The sequence below is a fragment of the Urocitellus parryii genome, chromosome 14, assembly GCF_045843805.1.
Source record: "Urocitellus parryii isolate mUroPar1 chromosome 14, mUroPar1.hap1, whole genome shotgun sequence".
NCBI classification, from domain to species: Eukaryota; Metazoa; Chordata; class Mammalia; order Rodentia; family Sciuridae; genus Urocitellus; species Urocitellus parryii.
In genome coordinates, this window is record NC_135544.1 from 50,670,868 (window position 1) to 50,694,245 (window position 23,378).

The 23,378-nt window shown below is 39.3% G+C and overlaps 1 protein-coding gene across 1 annotated transcript in view; it reads right to left on the bottom strand.

Moving 5' to 3' along the window:
* Positions 1-1,458: 1,458 nt before the first annotated feature.
* Adam7 (ADAM metallopeptidase domain 7) overlaps positions 1,459-23,378 on the bottom strand; it is a 63,643-nt gene continuing 41,723 nt past the window's right edge. Inside the window, exons 12-24 of the mRNA XM_077792464.1 lie at positions 22,817-22,947; positions 21,124-21,298; positions 19,601-19,690; positions 18,527-18,722; positions 18,026-18,128; positions 16,915-17,101; positions 11,812-11,892; positions 10,490-10,568; positions 9,869-9,974; positions 9,403-9,502; positions 5,266-5,331; positions 2,437-2,493; positions 1,459-1,518 (exon numbers count right to left, since the gene is read on the bottom strand). Of these exons, the coding sequence (XP_077648590.1) occupies positions 1,459-1,518; positions 2,437-2,493; positions 5,266-5,331; positions 9,403-9,502; positions 9,869-9,974; positions 10,490-10,568; positions 11,812-11,892; positions 16,915-17,101; positions 18,026-18,128; positions 18,527-18,722; positions 19,601-19,690; positions 21,124-21,298; positions 22,817-22,947 (1,431 nt within the window). The remainder of the gene's footprint in view (positions 1,519-2,436; positions 2,494-5,265; positions 5,332-9,402; positions 9,503-9,868; positions 9,975-10,489; positions 10,569-11,811; positions 11,893-16,914; positions 17,102-18,025; positions 18,129-18,526; positions 18,723-19,600; positions 19,691-21,123; positions 21,299-22,816; positions 22,948-23,378) is intronic.

Sequence of the window (23,378 nt, forward strand, 5' to 3'; positions counted from 1 at the left end):
AGGGTACCAGACATTATTAGAGAAAGAAGAAGACATTTGAGGGGAAATGGAATCAGAATTTAGTAGTTAGTTGAATGTGGAGCCCGAGTTAGAAGAGTAGACAACAGTCATTAAATTTCCTAGAAGACATAAGGGAATAGTAAAAAAAAAAAATTGGGAGGGTGACCCTTTCATGGAGGGCGGAAGATATTCCCAAAATTACAGCCCTTCTGCCTTGGTGATGTTCAGGAAAAGGTGAAGACATGGCTGTCCCTTAAATGTGACGTCAGAGGATCACTGTGGGCTTTAATGAGGCTGCTATGCATCTGATACAGAGTTTTTACCCCCAAAAAATTTATATAAAATATTTAAATTGGCATCTTGCTCTCAGAACACATTCATGGAAATTCCTTTTTTAAGTGGAGGTTCTGATGAGGACAATAAAAGCTCATGGAAAGCTGACAGGGACCAAGTGCTGAGTCACTGTGGTTCCTGATGGAGAAATAAGCCAGTCCGCTCAGCAAGAGACCAGCCAAGGACAGCCGGCAGCCATCCTCACCCACGGCCTTGTTTCACTGAGTCAGAAAAGTTTCACTTCGCACTTGAGATCTTTATTTTAGCAAATGAACCAAACAACTGCCATAGGTCAAACAGCTCACAAAGAGAAAGTTGAGAACGGAGGAGAACCCAATTCGAGGCATGCACCCTGGAACACTGACTGGCATCTGCAGGTCAGGTACAGAAACTGCACCCTGGGTGCTCCTGTGTCATCCCAAGGACCTCGAAGGCCCCTCCCGGGTGGTCTGGGCATGTCCTCCCAGCTGGCCGGAGCTAATTTTCTGAAATGCTGTTTCCTCTCAATTTGTCCATCAGCCTCTTAAGGAATTCTAGAAAGGCAAATCTACAAACTTAGAACTGCCAGGAGCCTTCTGTGTCCTCGGTTGCCAGCCCTGTGATTTTGAGGATTATCCTACAGTCAAGGTAACTATTCTTCTGCCTCCTTCACTTAATAAACTATTGGAACCAGCCACCCTGCTGTGCCCTCCTAGGCATTTCCCCAGGCCACACTTTCATTTAGATCAGATTTAGTGATAAGGATGTCAGGACACCAGTTCCAACTCAAGTACTTTTATGCCCCCAAAGAACTAACCACTTATGAGCGATTTTGCTTCTTAGACTCAGGATTGTAATTTAGCATCCTCTAAGTTTTGGCTTTTTAAAAAAGTAACCAGATTGACATTTTGCAGGCTAATGCTGGAGCATAGAGACTCTCCTTTTCATATTAAGCTAAAGAGCATTCAAAAAGCCATAGACATTTTTTTTTTTTTCTGTAGCATATGCCTATGCTGTACGTTGTGAATTCTACAAGTAAATTTTAACAGAAAGAAATTCTCTTAAAACGTTTTCTGGGTTGATAAAGAACATTGGAAAAAGTACTGAAATACTTTTAACAAATATGGAGCGATGGTGGTGAAGATCTTAGATTCCGGATCCTCCGCCCAGGCTGGCGCAGCCATTCTGGATGTCAAGTTTCAAGGTCTAAACAGAAACAGATGGTCAGAGATAAGTGGCTTTCCAGGAGATCCACAGACACGTACTTCAGTTAGTCATTTCTATCTACTAACTAGGAGAGCCTTCCTGGGTTCTGTTGTACTACATTGATTCACACTTTTTTTCAATCTCCTCAGCCATGGCTAACTGTTCACTTGTAAAATGAACAAGCCAATCAAGAAAAGAAAGAAAACAATGTGTTCTCCAGTGCAAGATGTCAAACAGTTTGCTTGCCCTAAGGACCATGTCCACTCTTCTCACTAGGCTACAGACCTGTCATTGTGGAGTGAAATGGTCATTAGAAAATGTTCTGCTGTATCTCTCTCAGCAGGGACAGGGTCTCTGTATTGGGCGGAATTCCTTCTAAGAACACTGTTTGGAGGAAAACAGTTCTCAAACAAGAGTCATTTCCTCTCTCTTTGACCAAAATCATGCTTTTTTTCACAATTTTTTCCTAAACAGACATAGTAATTCAAATGTGAAATCACCCTTCACCTACAGCCAATATTTTATTTAGTAAGAAAAAAAAAACAACTTTAGTCAAGCAATCATCAGAACAACAAGCCTTTTCTCTTATTATTCCTTAATGTACTTGGAGAACCTGTAGGTATGTACACTCTGGCCCACAAGAGTCTGAGAGAGAAACATTGTTGTTGTTATTTGTAATATGTGTCAAGACCCTGGCACTCTTGAATTTTAGCTTGCTCCTGTGGTCAAGTTTAATAGCCTTGGACAAAATATGCGTGGCAGAATTCTACATTAGAAATTTCAGCAGACTGATGAAAAGAACCATCCTGTTCTTTTGGTAAGTTCAGAGGGCATCCCTAATCCAAAGTAGATAAAAAGCACAAAAGAATCCCAGCATTTGAAAAATAAAAGGGGAGGTGCTCCATTAAAGGAACCTACCACTTTGGCACTTTGATTGGAATCTGCAACTCCTTTGGGATCTTTACTTGTAGATTTCTGTAATCAATAAATTACGTTGTATCAGGAACTGCACCAGATATGAGCACTCAGGCACACACACATATGAGCATATACACACACACACAGAACACTTCCTCTTGCTCCATGAAAAATCTAAGACAGTTTGTAAATTGCTATGGAATGGAGAGGGAGTGGATAGTACTAGTTAGATGAAGTCTTATTGGAACCATTAGTCCTTGTAAAAACTTGCAGCTTTTTCCTAGAATATGTTAGGTAAGAGATTTTCCCCCATGTGCGTGGATAGGCAGAATTAATATTGTCAAAGTGGCCACACTACCAAGAGTGCTACCCAGATTAATGCATTCCCTACCAAAATTCCAGTGACATTCTTCATAAAAATTTTAAAAAAGCAATCATGAAATAAATTTGGAAAAATAAGAGGCCCAGAATATCTATTTTTCTCTTTAGTGAGAAAAGTAAAGCAAGAGGCATCATAATACCAGATCTTAAATTATTCTATAGAGCTACGGTAACCAAAATGAAATGGTATTGGCATAAAAACAGCCATGTAGACCAATGGAACAGAATAGAAGACACAGAGATAAATCCACATAAATACAGTTATCTCATACTAGACAAAGGCACCATAAACACACATTAGAGAAAATATAGCCTCTTCAACAAATGGTGCTGGGAAAACTAGAAATCCATATGTAGCAGAATGAAATTGAACCCCTATCTCTCACCCTGCACAAAACTCAAAGTAGATCAAGATGTAGGCCTTAGACAGAAACCCCGTGCCTACTGGAAGAAAATTTAGGCCCAACTTTCCATCATGTTGGTTTAGGAACCAACTATTCAGGAAGTAAAATCAAGAATCAATAAATGGGATGGAATCAAACTAAAAATCTTCATAGTAAGAAAACAAAACAATTAAAAACATGAACAGAAAGCCTATAGAACAGGAGAAAAATCTTTGCCACCTGCACTTTAGAAAGAGCATTAATCTCCAGGATATATAAAAATCTCAAGAAACTTAACTCTAGAAACCAAATAGCTCAGTCAATAAATGGGTAAAAGAACTGAATAGACACTTCAAAGAAGAGAAATACGATTGGCCAACAAATATATAAAAATGTTCAACATTCTAGCAATTAAAGAAACACAAATTAAAACTACACCGAGATTTCATCTCACTCCAGTCAGAATGACAATTTTCAAGAATACAAGTAATGTTACATGTTGGCGAGGATTTGGAGAAAAGGTCCACTGATAACATTGCTGGTGGGATTGCAGATTGTGCAAGCACTCTGGAAAGCAGTATGGAGATTCCTTAGAAAACTAGCAATGGAACTACCATTTGAATCAGTTACCCCATTCCTAAGGACTTAAAATATCCAGAGGACTTAAAATCTGCCTACTGCAGTGATGCAGCCCTGTCAATGTTTATGGCAGCTCAATTCACAATGACCAATCTAGGAGCCTTCCACAGATGAAAGGGTAAAGAAAATGAGGTGCATATACACAATGGAATGTTACTCAGCCATAGAGAAGAACTAAATTGTGGCATTCCCTGATAAATGGATGAAACTGGAGACTATCATGCTAAGTGAAAAAAGCCAATCTTCCCCAAAACAAAGGCCAAATGTTCTCTCTGATATGCAGATGCTCACAATAAGGGGCAGGGAGGGAAGAATAAGAGCTCACTGGATTAAACAAAAGGGAATGAAGGGAAAAGGAGAGGGAGTGGGAATGGGGAATAGAGTAGAATGAATCGGACATCACTTTCCCATGTTCATATAGGAATACACACAGTGTCACTCCACATCATGTACGACCACAGCAATGGGAAGTTACACTCCATGTATGTATAATATTATCAACATACATGGAGTATAAATGTCACACTGTCATGTATAACTAGAAAGAACAAATAAAAATAAAGGAGATTCTCAAACTTTTTTTTTTTTTTTTTTTTTAAGCTAGAGCCTTCATTCAGAAACTTTTGCCACTAGAATCCTAGTCAAACCTACTTCAAAGACAGGCCTGCTCTGGCTCCACGGGTATTTGGACATCTACAAGGGCATTTGCCCTTTGGCTCCAGAAATACTGTCTAGCCCCCTCTGAGATCCTTTGGCATGGTCTGAGGATCCTGTGAAACCACAGACTGAAAAGTATTCTGATCACAGTCATCAATCCCTAAAGAAACCTCAAGGACCATTGCTCATTTTGAAATATAGATTTGAGAGTCTTGATGTGTTCAGGCCCAGTTCTGAGAGTTGTTCAGCTAACATAACAACTTTGCATGTACAAGTTAGCAATTTGGGTGATTCTCTGAGATTTTATAAAGTTGTTTTTTTTTTTTTTTAACCACTTTGGTTAAAGAAGCTTTCTAAAGCCCTCCAGCTGGCCAAAGCCTCATTGAAAACCCTCACTGTGTTTTGTCTCAGGACTAGGGGGAGGTGAGAAAGGCATTCCTCTCAGGAGCAGAATTTAAGGGATAAAAACAAAATCAATAATCCCAATAAACAATATGTTAATATGGTAAAAATTAATTGACAAGAATTCATGATGATCTAAATGCCAACATGTTAAACAGAGACAGGGCTGCCCAGGGTTTACCAGCTCCTCTCCTCATCCCCACGCAGCTGAGGAGTCTGCCTCTACACCAGACTGACCTGTTCCACCCTGAATCAGAAAGCCGTGAGACTGGCCTTTTCAAAGATCCAACAGACGATTACCTGGCATCCAAATGATTAATGAAATGGACACAGGCTACCACAACCAGCAGAAAGGGCAGGGACATACCAGGGTGATGTAATGGGGACTTGAGAAACTGGATGGGAGGCTCTCCAAGGTTTCTGCAGTTCTCCGCTAGAGAAAAGAGAGACCATTTCCCTGCCATTAGTACTCACGAAAGCAGGACTATTTCCCAAGCCCACGGCCATCCCTGGGATAAATCCCGCGTAAATGTAGGAATACTGAAAGTCAGGGAAACACTATTCTTCCCTGGATGGTTGTCTTACATCCAAGAGCCCAAGCCCTGTCTACAAAGCCAAGACACACATTAGAGTGATTGCCTTTACATGCTGTGTATGGCACCAGGTGGGTCTGCTAGTCTCTAATCTTAATAGGTCTGCATCCTGAGGCTCCACAGCCAGATACATTCCTTAGCACCTGACGGTCTTTTGGAATCTCCAGAACTTCCTATTAAAAAAATGGGTGATGGACTTGGTGGTGTATGCCTATACAGCAACTTGGGAGGCTGAGGAAGGAGGATCACAGGTTCAAAGCCAGCTTCAGCAACCTAGAGAGACCCTGACTCAAAATTTAAAAAATAATAATAAAAGCTTGGAATGCAGCTCTGTGGGTTAAGTGCTCTTGGCTTCAAAACCCAGTACCAAAAACATAAAAAAATAAAATAAAATACAGCGGGGCTTGACTCAGGCTACCCTCTGCAAAGTGTTTTCTGTTAAGTCCCCAGGAGACATTAAAACAACCAGAAGGTGTGGCCCAGGAGAGACAAAACCTGGGAGAGGCACTGGATGCCAGAGGGGGAAAATCAAGCCTCAGTAATGTAACAAGGAAGTCACACCAAAGATCCCTCCCCCAAGCACAATTTTGCAGAGGACTGGCCTTTAATGGGGAGCTAAGGTGTCAAACAAGATGAGTTAAATCATCATCATTCAAATAATTTTGTCAAGTACCATAAACGCCCTGAATGTGAGATCTGATGGCCCAAACTCTGTGGTAAAACCTGTCTATCATCAGTGCATCCTTAGTAGTAAATTGAATTTATCCTGATTTTCAACAAATATTTATCAAGCTTCTCTTCTTAGTGCCTTTCATTTAACCCCAAAACTCTTTAAGGAATTTTTAGTCTTGAAATGTAACAAATATGCCCCCAGATTCTGCTTTGCTTGAATCTCAGGCTGGCTTCTATAGCTATGCATCACGGGGTCACCTGTTCGGGTACCCCAGATTCTGCTTTGCTTGAATCTCAGGCTGGCTTCTATAACTATGCATCATGGATTCCCTTCTCTGGGAGCGTGTTTAACTTACATCTGAATTTAAGGAAACCATAATTAGCAAAGTAATGGTATCAGCGTGTGAGGCACAGAATAATTAATATAATTAACACCCAACACTGTAACATACAGTTTCTCATTTAAACATTTCAACCTGGGGGCAACATATGAGATTGATATTAGCTTCATGTAGTTTCAGAACAGAAACTTTCAGCATAGGCTTACATTTTTTTTTTCTAATATATTTTCTGTACATAACAGAAGAAAACAAAGACTTTTGTTGTTCTTGTTGTTATCATGATAAAACATACACGTGCATAAAGATGATAGCAAACCTTCATATAACAAAGAAAGCTGTCCCTCTCTGAACACTCCAGGGAAATTCAACAGAAGCATGTCTGCCCAAATGTGGCTTGTGCGCTCACAGGGGTTAAGAGGAGCCTGTTCTTCTATAAAGATACAGGGCTTATAGGTGCGTTGCACCTGGACAAAGCTTCCAAAGCATCTGGATCTGTGTATACAGAGCATCAGCAACCAGGACTGGACAGCAGTTCTAAAGTACTGGTGTCGTGTTCTCACTGGCATTTACATGCAGCAACAGTTGGTTGATACTCAGCCCCAAGGTTTGAGGCTTTTCCTCTTTTAAGATGCTTTTCACTGTTTCATCAGTATGATTTTTGGAAGGATGTTCCTTTTTACATCAGTTATTGATGTTTTTTAAAAAGGAATGACCACATAGCTTCTTAATCTGTCCACATGATGCTTTCAGTGAGCCAAACACACTGGAAAACACAGCTGTTACGGGCGTGAAACAAGCCGCTACTTGCAGGAACTTCTGCGGGATTTGACAGCTTCTTTCTCAGGTTTTATGCATTGCTAAGGCTGGTATTTTAACAAATGTTCTGCTTTTGTATAAGTATACACAAACAAATGCACAAATACTAAGTGTAAAGGTAGATGAATTTGCACAAATGAACCATCTTTGTGACCAGCCCCCACGTAGCTCTAAAAATAGAAAATTAAAATCCCCCCCTGCAGATCCTCTCTCCCCTATGGTAACCGCTATGCTGACTTCTATTACCACAGGTTTGCTTTTCCAGATTTTGAGCTTGATATCATCTATCATCTAACAGTTTGCTTTTGGATTTGGATTCTTTAGCTTCAGAATCTGGTTGAGAGATTTATTCAAGTGTTATACATCAGTCAATCAACTACTATCCTTTTCCTGAAGTGGCCCATTGATGCATGTATTGCAATTTTGGATTCCTTTTACTGTTGGTAGACCTTTGGGATGTCTTCTCTTTTAATCTTTTGCAAACTATGCTGTTGGAAGATTGCTGTAAATGCTCTCTGAGGTATAAATTTCTGTTGGGTGAATTCATGTCAGAAATTACTGGATCTCAGGCTATGTTTACTGATTTTCTTATCATGTTATTCTGTTAATTCACTAATTAGTTTTACAATAATATGCTGTTGATATTTTTATTGGGCTGTTTTCAAACTATAGATCAATATGGGACAACTGACAGCCCCACAACAGTGAGTGTTCTGATCCATGATCATGTATTTCTGTTTATTTTGGCACTAAATTATTTTTTTGTTAATATTTTATAGCTTTTCTTGCACAACATTTGTTCATTTTAACCTTTTTTTTGTATTTTTATGCTATTTTGTTATTTCACTTTGTTTTTGGAATTGTTTCTTGCTCATCTATGGAATCACAATAATTTTTGGTACACTAATTGTGGATCTTGAAATCTTACTAAATTCACTGTTATTGAGATTCCACAAAATTTTTCTGTAGAGGACCATGTCTTCTGTTTTACTGCAGATTCAATTTTCTTTATTAGATATAAGAATATTTAGATTATCTCTTTCTTCATAAGGTTTGATAATTTGTATCTTTCAGAACATTTTAAAGTTTCATTACATCTGTAAATATACTAAAATAATGCTTTTTCATCATCTTTTATAATTATTAATTTAATACATATAGAATCTCCTGATTCTGATTCCTGATATTGATAATCGGTGCTGACTTTTCTTTTTTTTTAAACAGTGTGGCTGGAGGTTTATAAAATTATTAATCTTCCCAAAAACAACTCTTAGGGGGCTGGGGTTGTGGCTCAGTGGCAAAGCGCTTGCCTATCACATGTGAGGCACTGGGTTCTATCCTCAGCACCACATAAAAATAAATAAATAAAATAAAGGTATTGTTCTCATCTACAACTGAAAAAACATTTTTAAAAAACTCTTGGTTTTATTGATTTTCTTTGTTATTTTTCTGTTTTCTATTTCATTGGTGACTTATCTGAAGTCTCTTGTTCTCTTCATTTGATGGGCTTATTTGCTTTCCTATTTCCAGTTTCTTAAAATAAAGGCTTATATCATTAATCTGACATCTTTCTTCTTTTATAACATAAGCCTTTAGAGCTATAAATTTTCTTCTAATGACCAATTTCAGTGTTCCCCACATATTTTGATATGAGTTTAATATTCATCTAATTTAATATATTTTCTAATTATCTTTTGGTTGATGCATGACCTCTTTAGGGTTTCTTATCTAATTTCTAATTAGGAATTTTTTCAATATCTTTCTGTAAGTGATTTCTAATGTTTTATTTTGAGGACATCTTTTGCATGACTTTGATTCTTCTAAGTTTATTGAGATTTGTTTTATGACTTAGAATATAGTTTATGTTCATGGTTAGAACACAAAATAAACATTATATTTAGTCTGCTTATTCTGCTTGGAAATGGTGACTTGGTTACTGCTGTCTGCACATGCAGACAGACAGACAGACAGCCTTACTGTATGGGACCTTGTTACATGGCTTCCTTGCCTGCCTCGCCTCACTTAGCTTAGGGTCAGCTCTGCTTCTCAGTTCATTAACTGTGGCAGGTGAAAGTGCCTTACATGCAGGGGGTGGATGTCCGGCAAGACTGACTCGGTCCTCATCTGCTGCTCATCACCGAAGTATCCTTTGTTCTCCACTCCCCGTGTATCTCCAGGCGGGCTGTCAGGAGGGAAATTGAACATTGGCACAGCCATGGGAAAAGACTGCTGTAAATATTAAATCATCTAGAAAAGAATTTTAAATGCTATGCTCGGATTGCCCTGTAAAACAATTAAATCACAATATATTGGGAAGGAATCAACATCAGTAATTTTTCCAAGACTCCTAGATGATTTCAGTGTGCAGCAAAGCTTGGGGACCACTGGGATAAACATATGGACATGAGATAGCATGTAAAAGTTTCATTTCCTACTAATCTTACATGCTTTCAGTAAGAGACAGTTTCCTCCACTGAATATCTCATGAGACCACAAGGCTTATATATTCTTGTTCACGGTTCCTTTCTCACAAAAATTGTAGACGTACCTCTGCACTTGCTTCGACTTGATACATTTTTGGTAACGAATAAATAACATGATAATTCCAGCACCAATAATCACCAGGACAAGCACAATGACCATGATCGTGATATCTGCAACGTCAAGAAACATGGGTTTTGATCAGGGCGACGACCTTAGGGCGAGGAAGTATCAACATTTAATGGAGCAGTTAGAAATCCAACTTCTTCCTTCCTGAGGTACTTTATAATTCCCCTTCCCCCAGGTACTTTATACAGAATAAGAAGCCAAAACATTACACGGATTATCATCTGTATTGCCAATTGACACTCACCTAAGATTCCACCACATTTAAGAGAACCACAATGGTAAGAAGAGTTTTGGTCTTTGGTTATTAACTGACTACAGAAAAGGCTTTGTTGTGTTGGGGTTTTCACAAGAACTGAGTCAGATTAGCTAGAAGAGGACTTATTAATTCTAAAGGGTGATTGTAATAAATTCCATTTGAGTTCCCAAACATACAAGATAAAAAAAACATACAAATCCAGTAGAAGATAATAAATATATAGCAAATATGGAAAATAAGGAAATGGCTTTTTCACTACGCAGCTTTTGGTATATGTAAGAGATTATATTCTAGGATGCTCACTGGTAATGTTTAAGGTTTCTTCCCAGTCGGTGAGAATCTGTCCTTCCTCACACTGGCACTCAAGTTCATTGCTATCCACCTGGAAAATCACAATTTTACCAAATGACTGGCGTAAGTTATGTTTTGAACCTCATTTTGGTTCATACTAATTCTGCACCAAACACACTCATGCACACACACTTATTGATCTATGAATTAAACTGAATACCAAAATCAATGTTGCACAAAAGTAAGCAAATATAATACAACTAGCAAACACCTTTGTAGAACATCTTTGCACAAAAGAATTATATCAACATATTCAGACAGGTGAACAGGACAGCATGCCATGTCTTTCCAGAAAGCATTCATATCTTTAAAAAATAGTCTCTGCTAGAGTTAGACCCATTATGGTCAAAGACCAGATACTAAACTTAGAAATAATGAGATCATACTGACATGGGGAAAAAGTGGTAGCAGAAGGTTAAGTCCATTAAAGAGCACCATGTAATGGTAAAAGAGATCCAGGAGTCATACATTCGGAGTTAAATCTAGGCTTTCCATCTTTCCCTAAAACACATCAGTGTGCCTAGTTCCACTTATAACAAAGGGCATAGGAACACTACTCATCTCCTAAGTTTATTTAAATGTTATTAAACATTTAAGTGGATATAATGTGTATACACATACACACACACCTAACACACCAAGAGGAGCAACTGCTAGTCATATGGCAGAGCATGTTCAGCCTGGTCAGAGAATACCAAACTGCTTACCAAGTGGCTGCATGACAGTTCCTATATATGTATGTATGTATGTGTGTGTGTGTGTGTGTATATATATATATATATATCCACATAAAATATACAATACTTGAAAGTATGGGATGCATATTCAAATAAATGTTAATAAGTGATTTGATTAACTGGGTTTAGGAAAACAGTGTCACATAATGTGCTAGAATTAAACACAGTTGAATTTTAAAATAACTTTTGGCTGTTTTTCTCAAAAGCTTTAGGTTAATCCTGACAATGGAGTCATTTAATTATGTGACATTGTGATAGGTCAGATTTTAAACCTCAGGTTTAAACTTCATATGTATATAAATTACTGGATTTCTAGATTACCCATCTGATAATGATGCATTTACTCATAATACTAGCAATATCTGTATGTAATAATACCTGGTTTGGCTCTTTGTATTAATTATAATCCATTAAAAAAGGGATCACAAATATGTATTTGATTAAAAAAAATAGCACACTCACACACAAGCTCAAGAACAAGGCTTATGTAAATAACTGGCTGATAAGACATTAGCGTAAGAAACAATCCGCTCTTACCGAATTTTCTTCGCATTGAGAGGGGCAGTTGGTTGAATTGTAGGCCTTTTCAGTGTTCACACATTCTCCGTTGCTGCAAACCTGGACGTGAAGTAGCAAACACAAATTAGAATGACTTATAATATATGTGACATTGGAACCTCCCATGATCACATGGGAGATTATAAATCCCAGTATTTGTGATTTAGTTGCAATTGGTATGATTGTTTTCTATTGTGGAATTCCACATGAAGAATCTTTGGTGGACGGAACAATCCTGTATCAATGATTGATGAAAGCATTAGATGTGCAAGTATTGTTATATGTGAGCTCATTAATTATTAAAATGTTTACATCCTTATTCTTTGAATGTTAATTTGCCAAAAATACCACAATTATACTTACTATGATTTCTTATATTTCCATTGAGTTTCTTCTGATTTCTTCTGTAAGGATCTAAACTTGTTAAACCATGTTTATTTTTGGAGCATTTTATCAGTCTTAGTTAATCATATGTTGAATAGTTCGAATAAATTGAGATTCTAGATTTCTAAAAACAATTATATGGACTGCATATTTTAACTCATACTAAATATGTTAAGTATAAATAACTAGGATTTTCTCAATTGAATAGACTTTTTTGCTTGTAACTAATTTTTAAATATCCTATTTCCCTATTTTTAACTGTTTAATTTAAATTTATTTCCCAGCTGGCTAAAATAGTTTCCTTTTATTCCCCTCAGAAACATCAGTGATGTCTATATATCTATGTTTTCTTACTCATGAGGGTGCCTCTCCTTCTGCTAGGAATGCAGTCACGCAGCCTCTTGGTTGGCCACTTGGTATTCTCTAGCCAGACTGCACAGTTCTTGCCATATGACCTCACAGTTGCTCTCCTTGGTGTTTACCCTGGAGACGTGAAGGCCTGCACCATGCAGAGATCTGTGCATGGACAGCCACAGCAGCTTTGTTCCTAAGGGCCCAGACCTGGGGAGAGCCAGGGTGTTCTTGAGCAGGGGTCAATGAGTAGACTGTGGGACTTCCAAACAGAGGTGTGTTATGTGGGCCTGGCAAGCTAAGGGACAAGACAGGACCACGAGAGGACACGGAGGAAACTTGACTGATTATTACTAAGTGGGAGAAGGGGCTACATACTGCATGATACCAGCTGTGTGGCATTACGGAAAGACAAAACCGTGGGAACAAGAAAAGAGATCCGGGGTTTCCAGATGCAGGGAGAGAGGGGATTTTTTTTAGGGCAGCAAAACTACGACTGGATGAGACCATAATGGAGGTTACGTGTCGTCACTAATTCATTGAAATCTATAGAATGTACAGCATTTTCACCTTCCTTAGAGTGAACTCTAGTAAGGATACAGGGTGATAATTATGTGTTTATCTGGATTTCTCACTTGTAACAAACGTACCACTCTGGTGGGAGAAGGGCAATCTCTGGACCCTTTGCTTATTTCGACTATTAGCATAAAACTTCTATAAAACGAAACTATGAGCATTCAGCTTTTTAAGAACTTCTTTTCAACGTATAGCCCTTTCACAGTGGGGGGTGGTGAGTGGGGGCCAGCTATCATCTCTGCCTTCTCAGATGGGCTTCCTCTGTCCAGGTTTTGGAATTCTTCTGTGTCTCCCGCCACTTGTTCTCTTTGCCTGTCTGTCTACCTGCATGATGTAGCCTGGGGACCGAGTGCTTAAAACACAGGCAGAGCTTTCTTCAAGCCCAACTGAAGATACTGAGATCTGTGCTGTTTTGATTTTGTCCTTTCTGTGGGTCTAATACGGAGACAACTATGAAGACAGTTTTGCCTTAGTTCATCTGTGCCCTCTCACTAATTAAGTTCCTCCTTCATTTTCTCTCTCTCTCTCTTCCCTCTTTTCTTTTGTTTCCTTTTCTATGTTCCTGGTACTGTCCTGTAATGAAGGAAAAGACCCTGGAAACATGCTATGTTTTCCCCATCTTCCTGCACCAAATTAAAATTTGCCAGTAAAAATAAATACAAAGAGAATGCAAAGTTTTTTTTTCTGCATTTGAAGTTCACTGGGCTTAAAAGCTGTATTTCAGTGTTGGGGGGGGGGATAATAGGAAAAGCTCTTTGATGTCACTGGGATGTCACCATAGACTGGCATTTGTTGGGCAATGAATCTGCCATCGTGAGCTGGTGAAGAACTATCAAGAGCAGGACTGGTGATTTGTCCTCAACTTCTCATGAAGGGACAGGACTCTGGTGGCATGGACACAGTGCACTTGCATGATTGAGTGTCCCTATCTCAGTCCCTGCTGCCCTTTGTAAAAGGGATGCCAGTTATTGGCTTCACACCTCAGCGGATTTTGCAAATCTGAAGTGAACTGAAAATTGGCATTTTCTTTGACTTGATGCTTCTTATGCACTTTATCTCATTGAATTTCTTAACTTTTCTGGTTTTGGGGTTTGATACACCTACCTTAATTTTCACCATTTTGATATTTATTGAATTGCTTTAGCAGGAAACAGGTCAGCTAAAACATGTGGACTGGGTCATTCACCATTAAAACCTTACATTTTTGTACTCTCTTTCTTTCCATCCTGAATTTTTGCTGTCCAATTTTTATTTCTCCTTTACCTTTTGCAAATGTCACTGTAGCATTTGTGGGCAATGGTGTCAAGGGGGACAGGAAGCAGGCCCTGGAGAGAAACTATTTAATTTCAAATAGTTGATATTTTTTTAAAAAAGTATTCTGTGCTTTCTACATATTCTGGATGAGCTGGCTATTGTTTACAGCACAGATTCTAGCATTTTCACCGTGGTATGATAAACTCTTTCCGATCTGGCCTCATTTTATTTGTTCAGCTGTTTCTTTGGCCATTCTACCCGAAGCTCAAGCTACCTTGAAGTGATCAATTATCTGAATATGCTGTGCACTTTCACCTTTGCATATTATGTGGGCATTTCTTCCTAAAGACTTTTCTGCATTCCCATGTTTATTACAGAATTATTTATAATAGCCAAGGGTTGTGGCAGGCCTCAAATGGCTGTAGTTAGGCTCCCTCACCAAGACTTCCACTGGGCTATGTTATGTTTTTTTGTGTGTAGCCAGGGCTGAGAACCAGCCATGTTATGTTTAGTTGAGGCCAGAAACATTGATTCAGTGTGTGGACTCAAGGTCATGAACATTATTAACCTGAGAGCCCCTTATGTAACCTGTTGGCAGTGTGCCTTCTTCATTTGGCCTGCATAGAAAAGAGGCCGTCGGGAAAGACTCCAGGGTAAATAGGCTAATGGGACTAAAATGGAACTGGCTGGGGGCTGAAGCTGAGGCTGGAGGCTGGAGGCTGGAGGCTGTAGCCACCAATGAATAAAGCATATCTACTATCCTAACTATGTCTTGCATCTTCTTGCACCTGCCACACCCTGACTCTCTTTTCTGGGTCAGAGCCCCTGCATGACACCAAGATATGGACTCAAGCTAAGTGTCCATCAACAGATAAATGGATAAAAAATGTTTTATGTATACACCAATGGAATATTACTTGGCCATAAGAAAGAATGAAATCCTGTCATCTATGTCAGCACAGATAAACTGGGAGATATTATATTAAATGAAACAAACCAGGTAGAGAAAGAGATTAAATTCTGCATGTTCTAATTCATATGTGGAAGACAAAAAATGTTGATCTCATTTTAAAAATGTTACTTATGAAAGTAACAAGGAGAACTGTGGTCACCATAGGCTGGGGAGGGAGGGAAGAGGAAGGGGACAGGAAGAGTTTGGCTGATGGGTACAAGTTACAGTTAGGAGTAATAAGCTCTTGTGTTCTATGGTACAGTATGGTGACTACAGTTCACAGCAATTTACTGTTTATTTCAAAACAGAACAAAGATTTTGAATGTCTCTAACACAAAGAAATCACATTTGAAGTGACAGATAACAAACTACTGAGGTTTGATCATCACATGTTTCACCCGTGTATCAAAATGTGATGTTGCATCCAACAGACATGTACAATTATTAAGTATCAATTCAAAATAATGTCAAAGGTGAAAGTTAAATAATAAATACATAATAAATAAATAAAATGTCCCATTTTCTCTGAGTTAAAAAATGTTCATCCCAACCTATTCAACACATGAATGGATAAAGAAAATGTGAGACATTGTGTGTGTGTGTGTGTGTATCACACACACACACACACAATTAAATACTACTCAACCATAAAGAAGAATGAAATTATGGTATTTGCTGGTCAATGGATGGAACCGGAGACTATCATGCTAAGTGAAATGAGCCAATATCTCCCAAACCAAGGCTAATGCTAACACACAAATAAGGTTGAGGGAAGGAAGAATAGAAGTTCATTGGATTAGACAAAGGGAAATGAAGGGAATGGAGGGAGGATGGGAATAGGAAAGACATTAGCATGAATTGGACATCACTTTCCTATGTTCATATATGAATACACCACCAGTCAAACTCCACATCATGTACAACCACAAGAATGGGAAATTATACTCCATATACATATAATATGTCAAAATACATTCTACTCTCATGTATAACTAAAAAGAATAAATAAAAAAATTCTTTTAAATGTTCATCAAGCCAAAGCTGAAATTCAAGATGCCACATGTGTTCTAAGAGCAACCAGCTACTTCTTTTTAGATCCAAGTACATACTGCTGATCCTAATACTAGGAAAGCACTTTTGTTAAATCGTAATGATCTGTTTAAGTGAATGTATAAAATTTTCAAATACACTCATCTTTAAACGATCTGTGTCCAGCATAGTTACTGACAACCTAGGCTTCACCAGTAAGCGTGGTTGGACAGATCAAGTAAATGAATGTATGACTATTTATGGTTACGTTAATTAGAAAAATCTTATGTCTAACTTCATTAGATGTCTGCTGAAATATACTAATTAAGCATATTTATAACAATGTCATACCATTTAGTATAACTAAAATTAAATAAAAGAGTATTACTGTATTATTGCTATTCTGTTCCTCAATAATAAAGACAAATTGCCTGCTTTCCCATATATAAGGCCCTCCGGAACCAATTACAGGTCCCAGTGATGTTTTTGAGCAGTTAACCAAAGATGCTTTCATAAACAAAGGGTTTTAATCTTACCATCCCATCTCCACATTTTGTTCCTGTATTCACCAGGCCAATATCCTCAGAATTGTGGTATAGAAAGATGGTTTTACATTTGACAGTAATGTTCTGCTTTGCAGCCTTAATGTGATAGATCTTGTCTTCTCCAAGAAGTGATGACTTCTGTCCCCCGGTACAGTATATCTTCCCACATCTGACATCTCTGAAGAGAAGGGGTGGGGGGTTATTCTCAAACTTGGGAGCAAAAACAGAGCTTCAGAGATCAGGCTGTCAGCCAAGTGGCCCGGTCACTGTAGGCGCACCAGCAGGGCAGAGGGACCAAGACAGGCTGAGAAAACCATTAGACAGCTAAGCCCTGACCCTGGAACTGAAATGAGTAGATACAGTGTCAAAAAGCATTTTTAACATTCCTCTGTGATCCTCAGAAATCAGCACTCGTTCAAGTTTACAGAAGACTATTCCTTAATAGCGATTTGAATTAGCATGACTCTAAGGAGCAGAAAGAGGTTTCCTTCTTATTCTTTCTTGCATTGAGCACGTCAGCCATGAGACTGCAAGGGAGGGGAAGAGAAAGGGGGCAGGTCTGTCCACATAAAAGTAAAATTACAAAGGCATGACTATTGGTGAATTGTAAAACCTTAGTTTCTAATGCAACTGCACTTTCAGTATGTATGTCTTATAGTGTCATGATGCAGGAGGATGAAATAAATAAATCATTCCAAATTCTCCCACTCTCCTAATTTCAACTTCCTCCTCCTTGCCTTCACTTCCTTCCTCCTCCCCGCCTTTTTTTGAATTATGCCCTCTCTCGTCCGGTTTGCCCCATTCCCTTTTTGGGGCAGCATGCTTTGGTTCCCTTTCCTTCCCGAGCATCTTAATCTCCCTTGGGCCCCTGTTTGTCTTTCCTCTGTGTAATCCATGACTGTCAGGCAGTAGACGGGGTATGTGAATATCAGCCCACACCAGCAACAGTGCACACTCTCTCTTCCGCCCGCTCTCTTCCTGATCTCTGAGCACAGGAGATTGACAGCTGTCAGAAGAGCAGCCTCCTGAGTTTTCAAAACCCTGTTATGAAACACTTCTGCTCCCACCACCACCACCACCACCACCATGACAGGACACTTACTTCTCTTTACAGGGAACAAATGTGTTGTCCTTGCTTTTGCAATAACCAAATTTATTTCCTTTCTTATTCATCTTGTAGCAGATACTGTGGCTCTCTTTTGCTCCTGGGATCCAAAATGATAGGATGAAAGTAAAATTACAAAGGCATGAATATTAGTGAATCATAAAACTTTATTTTCTAATGCAACTGCACTTTCTGTATCATGTCCTATAGTGTCATGGTGCAGGAGAATGAAATAAATAAGTCATTCAAAAACTGTTCTACTGAGTCAGGAGAATATTCTAGGAAGAGGACAGAGATACAAACAGTAACAAACGTGCACCAGCTCAATACTGAGCAGGTCCATTAATACTGGAGGTAAGGTCAGCTAATAATGGAGGTAATAGCTAAAGAGATGCTAGGCGGTATCATCTCCAATCTTGCCCCCAAGACCTACAGGATAGTAACAGGGAGGTGACAAGGCTATTCTCCTTGTCAGCCTTCACCGTGACCATCTCTTACCATCACTGAACAATTCCAAGCACTGATTGTTGCGAGTGGGACATTCCCCCATGTAGCAGTAGCCTTCGGAATTCTTGCAAGGAAAACCATTGACTTGGAATTGGTCCTTCGGACACTCGGGTGAGTGGCCAGTACATACTTCTGGGTAATCACATTCATCTTTTGCTGGTCTGCATGTGGACCCCGCCTTTTTTATCTGTTGAAGAAAAACAGAGACTCTCATGTGCAAAAATGCCTTTAAGTGTGGAACCTAACTTCCCTCTTCATCCCACAGAGCATTATTGTAATTTATAAAGCCTCGATTTTTACGTAATTTTAAGCATCACGAAATAGTGATTTTGAAATCTGATGTTAGACTCCCCCTGGGTACAATTGGAATGGACATAAAATAGAGAAACTGGCAGGAGTTCTCTTGTTATTTCTTCCTCTCTTGCTCCAGTAGACCAACTCAGACCCCTGCATATGAATTGGAATAGGCTGGCTCTCGCAGCTGGAGGACAGCACATCCCGATTCTCTCATTCAGCTGTTCAATCTGCATTTATTTGCGCTGATTCTGAAGCCCCTTGCAGGTGGGAGAAAGGCAATTTTCTTTTCATTGTGACAAATTTCTTTTCAATGGAGTTGAAAAATTGTCAATAAATCCTTAGGCAGAACCATGTGGATTTCTGGTCCTCTTCCCTAAGACTTTTTCTAACCACTAGCCACTACTGCTTTGCAATCCAAGGATAATCCCTTCCTTTTATAGTTCCCTGCTGTTGGAATACCAGTTTCCCTCCCAGCTGAGGTTAAAGAGCTTGACAATGATTTGCAGAGGAGTAAGAACAGGGTTGGGCAGGTGATTTCACTCCTAAAACACACGTGTCTGCTTACTCGCTTGTCCCTCCCCAGACCCTAGCACTCCACGATGCTCCCACGTCTGGGCCTTCCTGAACAAGCCCTGGGGGGAATTAGCAAGGCCCAGTCTACAAACTGGTGATGGGGACAGTCATCCCTGGCTGGAGAGCTCTTTGGTCCTACATAGACTTAAAGTGAAAACAGAAACAAACACTGTCTCTCCCAGCACAGGCTTTTACCTGACAGGATTCACAGCAGGGTCCTTCTGAACACGTGAATCCTGGCTTCAGTATACACTTGTGTGCGTCACAGCAAGGATTAGTGCACTCCTGGCAAAAACCAAAGTGAAATGTCAGAGGCGGGTTGTGATCCGGTTCCTGGGTGAAGAGAGCATTGGTTGTGCTTCTGTGCGACTCTGTGTGCAACGCCCAGATGTGTCATCCTTAGTCACGTGTGGCACAGGAAAAAAGGTTTGGAGCTGCTGCCTGGACTTCATCACACCTCCTCTCCTCCTACTGTTATGAACTCTCAGAGCCCCAAGTCTGTGACCTGCCATTCTCCCAGGGACCCTCTTCCTCAAAGGGTCCTCCCATTGCCTCATGCTAGAGTTTGATGTGAGTAGTATAATTTCTAAAGCTCTGATCTTACCTTTTTCTCAAGATGCCAAGTATTTCAGTTCAGGCTGACCTACCTTCCTTCCTTCCTTCCTTTCTTTCTTTATTCCTTCCTTCCTTCCTTCCTTTCTTTTTTTTTTTTTTTTAACACATCACTATGTAACAACAGCAGGACGATCACCTGGACCCTGTCTGATCAGACCAAATGCAAAGGAAATTGTCTGCATCTAATCAGGTGAAGTGCTTCATGTGTAGGGTGAAGCTGAAGACCCATCCAAAGAATGTGCATGGGCAAGAGGATCCGTTTCCAAAATTAAGAGCCTCTTCACCTTTAATATGCGCCATTATAAGATTAGTTCATGTCTCTAGACAGGTCACCATCTCCACTCTGATTAAGGGGTCTGTTGGCTTCGGTCCTTGAGCATAGACAGTGTAAAAGTAGTCCTCAGACCAGCTCAAGGGTAGAAGCTTGCAGCTCAGTAAGTTTGCAGAGCTCAGCCCCTCTGCAGAACTGCTAAACCAGACTCGACACCTTAACAACACCCCGCAGTGGTTTATATGCACTTGATAATTTGAGTCTAGGACATGCACTTATTAGATGTGCTTCTGAAGAAAATAGTTTCTCTCTTGGGAAAAAGCAGATTAAGAATTACTTTAAAATTTGCTCAAAGGCTTTTTCTAAATGCTCCAGACTGAAATAAAACATGAAAGGTTTGAAGTTTTCTGCTCTATTAAGAAAGTGTCCTAATAAGGGGAGCTGTCCAGCTGTGATACGGATGAACCTCCCAAGGCCCTGAATAGAACCCGATCGACTCTGTGAGATCTTGTAGGACGTTATGTCCTACTGTGCATGCGAGGTCAGACCTGATGACACCTTCAGGTCCTTCTCACAGACAAGCCAATTAACACATAAAGCAGACAAGCGTAATGCTGTGTACTCCAGCAAGACCACTATGCACCATGCATGATCTGCCAAGTACCCTTGAAATGAGGCACCCCAACATCTTGTATCCAAATGAAAAACGGAAAAGGCAGAGTCCAGAGCTGGACAAGGAAGATGATGGTTGATGTGATTGGGCTACACCCCTATCTAGATTCTAGCTGAGCATAAACTTGGTAATTTCAGGTCATCATCAATTGCAAATTACCTCAAAAGGGCCACAATCGCACTCTTCTCCCTCATCCACCTTCTTGTTTCCACAAGCTGGAAAATCATTTGACGGGCCAGGAAATGGAATATTGAGCATGCACGTTGGGTTATGATCCTTCAGGAATTGCTGATACTCGTTCTGGTTGCATTTACTGAATTTTAGTGCAGGAATGCTAGAAATAGGGTAGGGTAAAAATAAAGATTTATCATATCATTGTGGTACAGCACCTGTGAAAGTTTTACAAAGAATTTAGAACAAATCCATATAAATGTTAAGTTTGAGAGCAGAGCAGGAATTGGGATCATTATTACCAAAAATGCTTTCTTGAAACATTGCTAACACATGTTATTTCAAGAAAGTACTTGGCTATATATTCCCTCCAAAGCAAATCCTACCTGAAGCCACCGTTTGGACTGGTTGTATGTGATGCTCCCATAGTCCCTCTAATGTGTCCTTGAAACAATCTTATAATAACTGTATATTCTTGTTAACATCCCTGAAAGATTAGAAACTTCTCAAGGCTACATCATATTTATTAAAAAGAAAATAACCACTAGTTAATACAGAGCCTGGTGCAGAGTAGTTTCCTCTAAATGTTTGTTGAAACAAACTATTTAAAAATATCATACACATCCTTTGGAGTCTAACACACTCTCTTTAAAACTGAAATTCACCTCCATTCTATCTTCCTTTTGTCTGATTCTCTTGACAGTAATATTGACACAATGATTGAACACAGAAGGATTTCTAGAATCTTGATTACATGAGACGGGGATGTCAGGACCCTGCAAATGTTGCTAAATGTCCAGATAATGATGTAAAATTAGATGATTAGTTACTGAATTCTTGCACCATGCCCGCCACTGTGCTTGGGTGCTTTAGCCATTTCACATCATTTAACGAATGCATGGAGTGGCTGATCATTTTAATTGTACACCGTGCATTACTATGAAGGGGCTCTAGAACACCTAACCACAAAGTGATTCAAGAATAATGAGGGGACACTGGACATTCTTTCTGTGACTATTTAAGGTGATCTTAACATGTGTGTGGGACTTCTCTAGACAACAGTAATGAAAAAGTGACCAAACCAGTCAAAACCTCTGACTTCACAGAGTTTGGATTTAGTTCAGGAGTAACCTAGAAAATGAGCTAAATATGCAAGGGGTAGAATGCCTTAGACAGTGGTAAGTATCAAGGAAAAAACTAAATAAAACAATAAGTAAGAGGGTGTAAATGCCAATCATGAATGTGATGGAGAAGGACTAAAAGTTGAAGCAGTTGGCCAGGAAGGGCTTTGCTGAGAATGACACCTGAGGAAAGATGTAAAGGAGGAAACTCTAGTTTTTAGCAGGGAAAGCAAACCAAGGTGTGTGGAACTATTTCTCCACTAACACCTTGGTAGAGATTGGTACCAGTTGACCATCACATATGTTTGCAATGTGCAATAATGTGTCACATTTTTTTTTCTGGTGTATCACTAGAAAGAGTCTCAGTTGATTAGATTTAACTCCAAAAGGGAAATTCTTCCCTGTGCATGATTTTGAAAGATCTCCCAGAAAATTATACAGAAAAGCCTACATATATATATATATATATATATATATATATATATTCCTAAAGTGATGGAATTAACCCCAAACTACTCTCAAAATATTTAAATGTGTTCTCTACATTATTTGAGCCTCACCTTCCACTAGTATCCATCACACATTTTCCCAAGGAACAGGTGCACGGGAACTCGTCATGTTGCAAGCCAAGATTATGCCCCAACTGATGGGCTATTCTGCTGGCAATTGTGTTTATGTCAGGTAAGAGATCCTGACGGGGAAAAAAAGAACGTTCATTAGAAATTTCCAACAGAAAGCACCCTGAATAGTACATAGCATTTTGAAATGGTTGTTGGAAAAACCTGATTTCTAGCTACTAGTTAATGAGCACGTCTTTGAGAGATCTTGGACTTAATTACTTCCCTCCCCTCTGCCCCAGTTTCTTTAATTATATGAAAAAAAAAAGTTGGGAAAATGAGTTTTTAAGTATCTCTAGCTCTAAATTTTGGCATTCTTTTTTTTATATGTGTGTGGGGGGGAGGCACAGTAATATTCACTAATGGATTTACACACCGCTATTCTGACAAAGAGCTAGAAACTATTGACTCATGTCACTATGGCCTAATGCTTGTGTCCCTCCAAAATCCATACTTTAAAAAGACCGCACCCCAGAGGTTGGAGGCGACTAGGTCATGCAGCAGA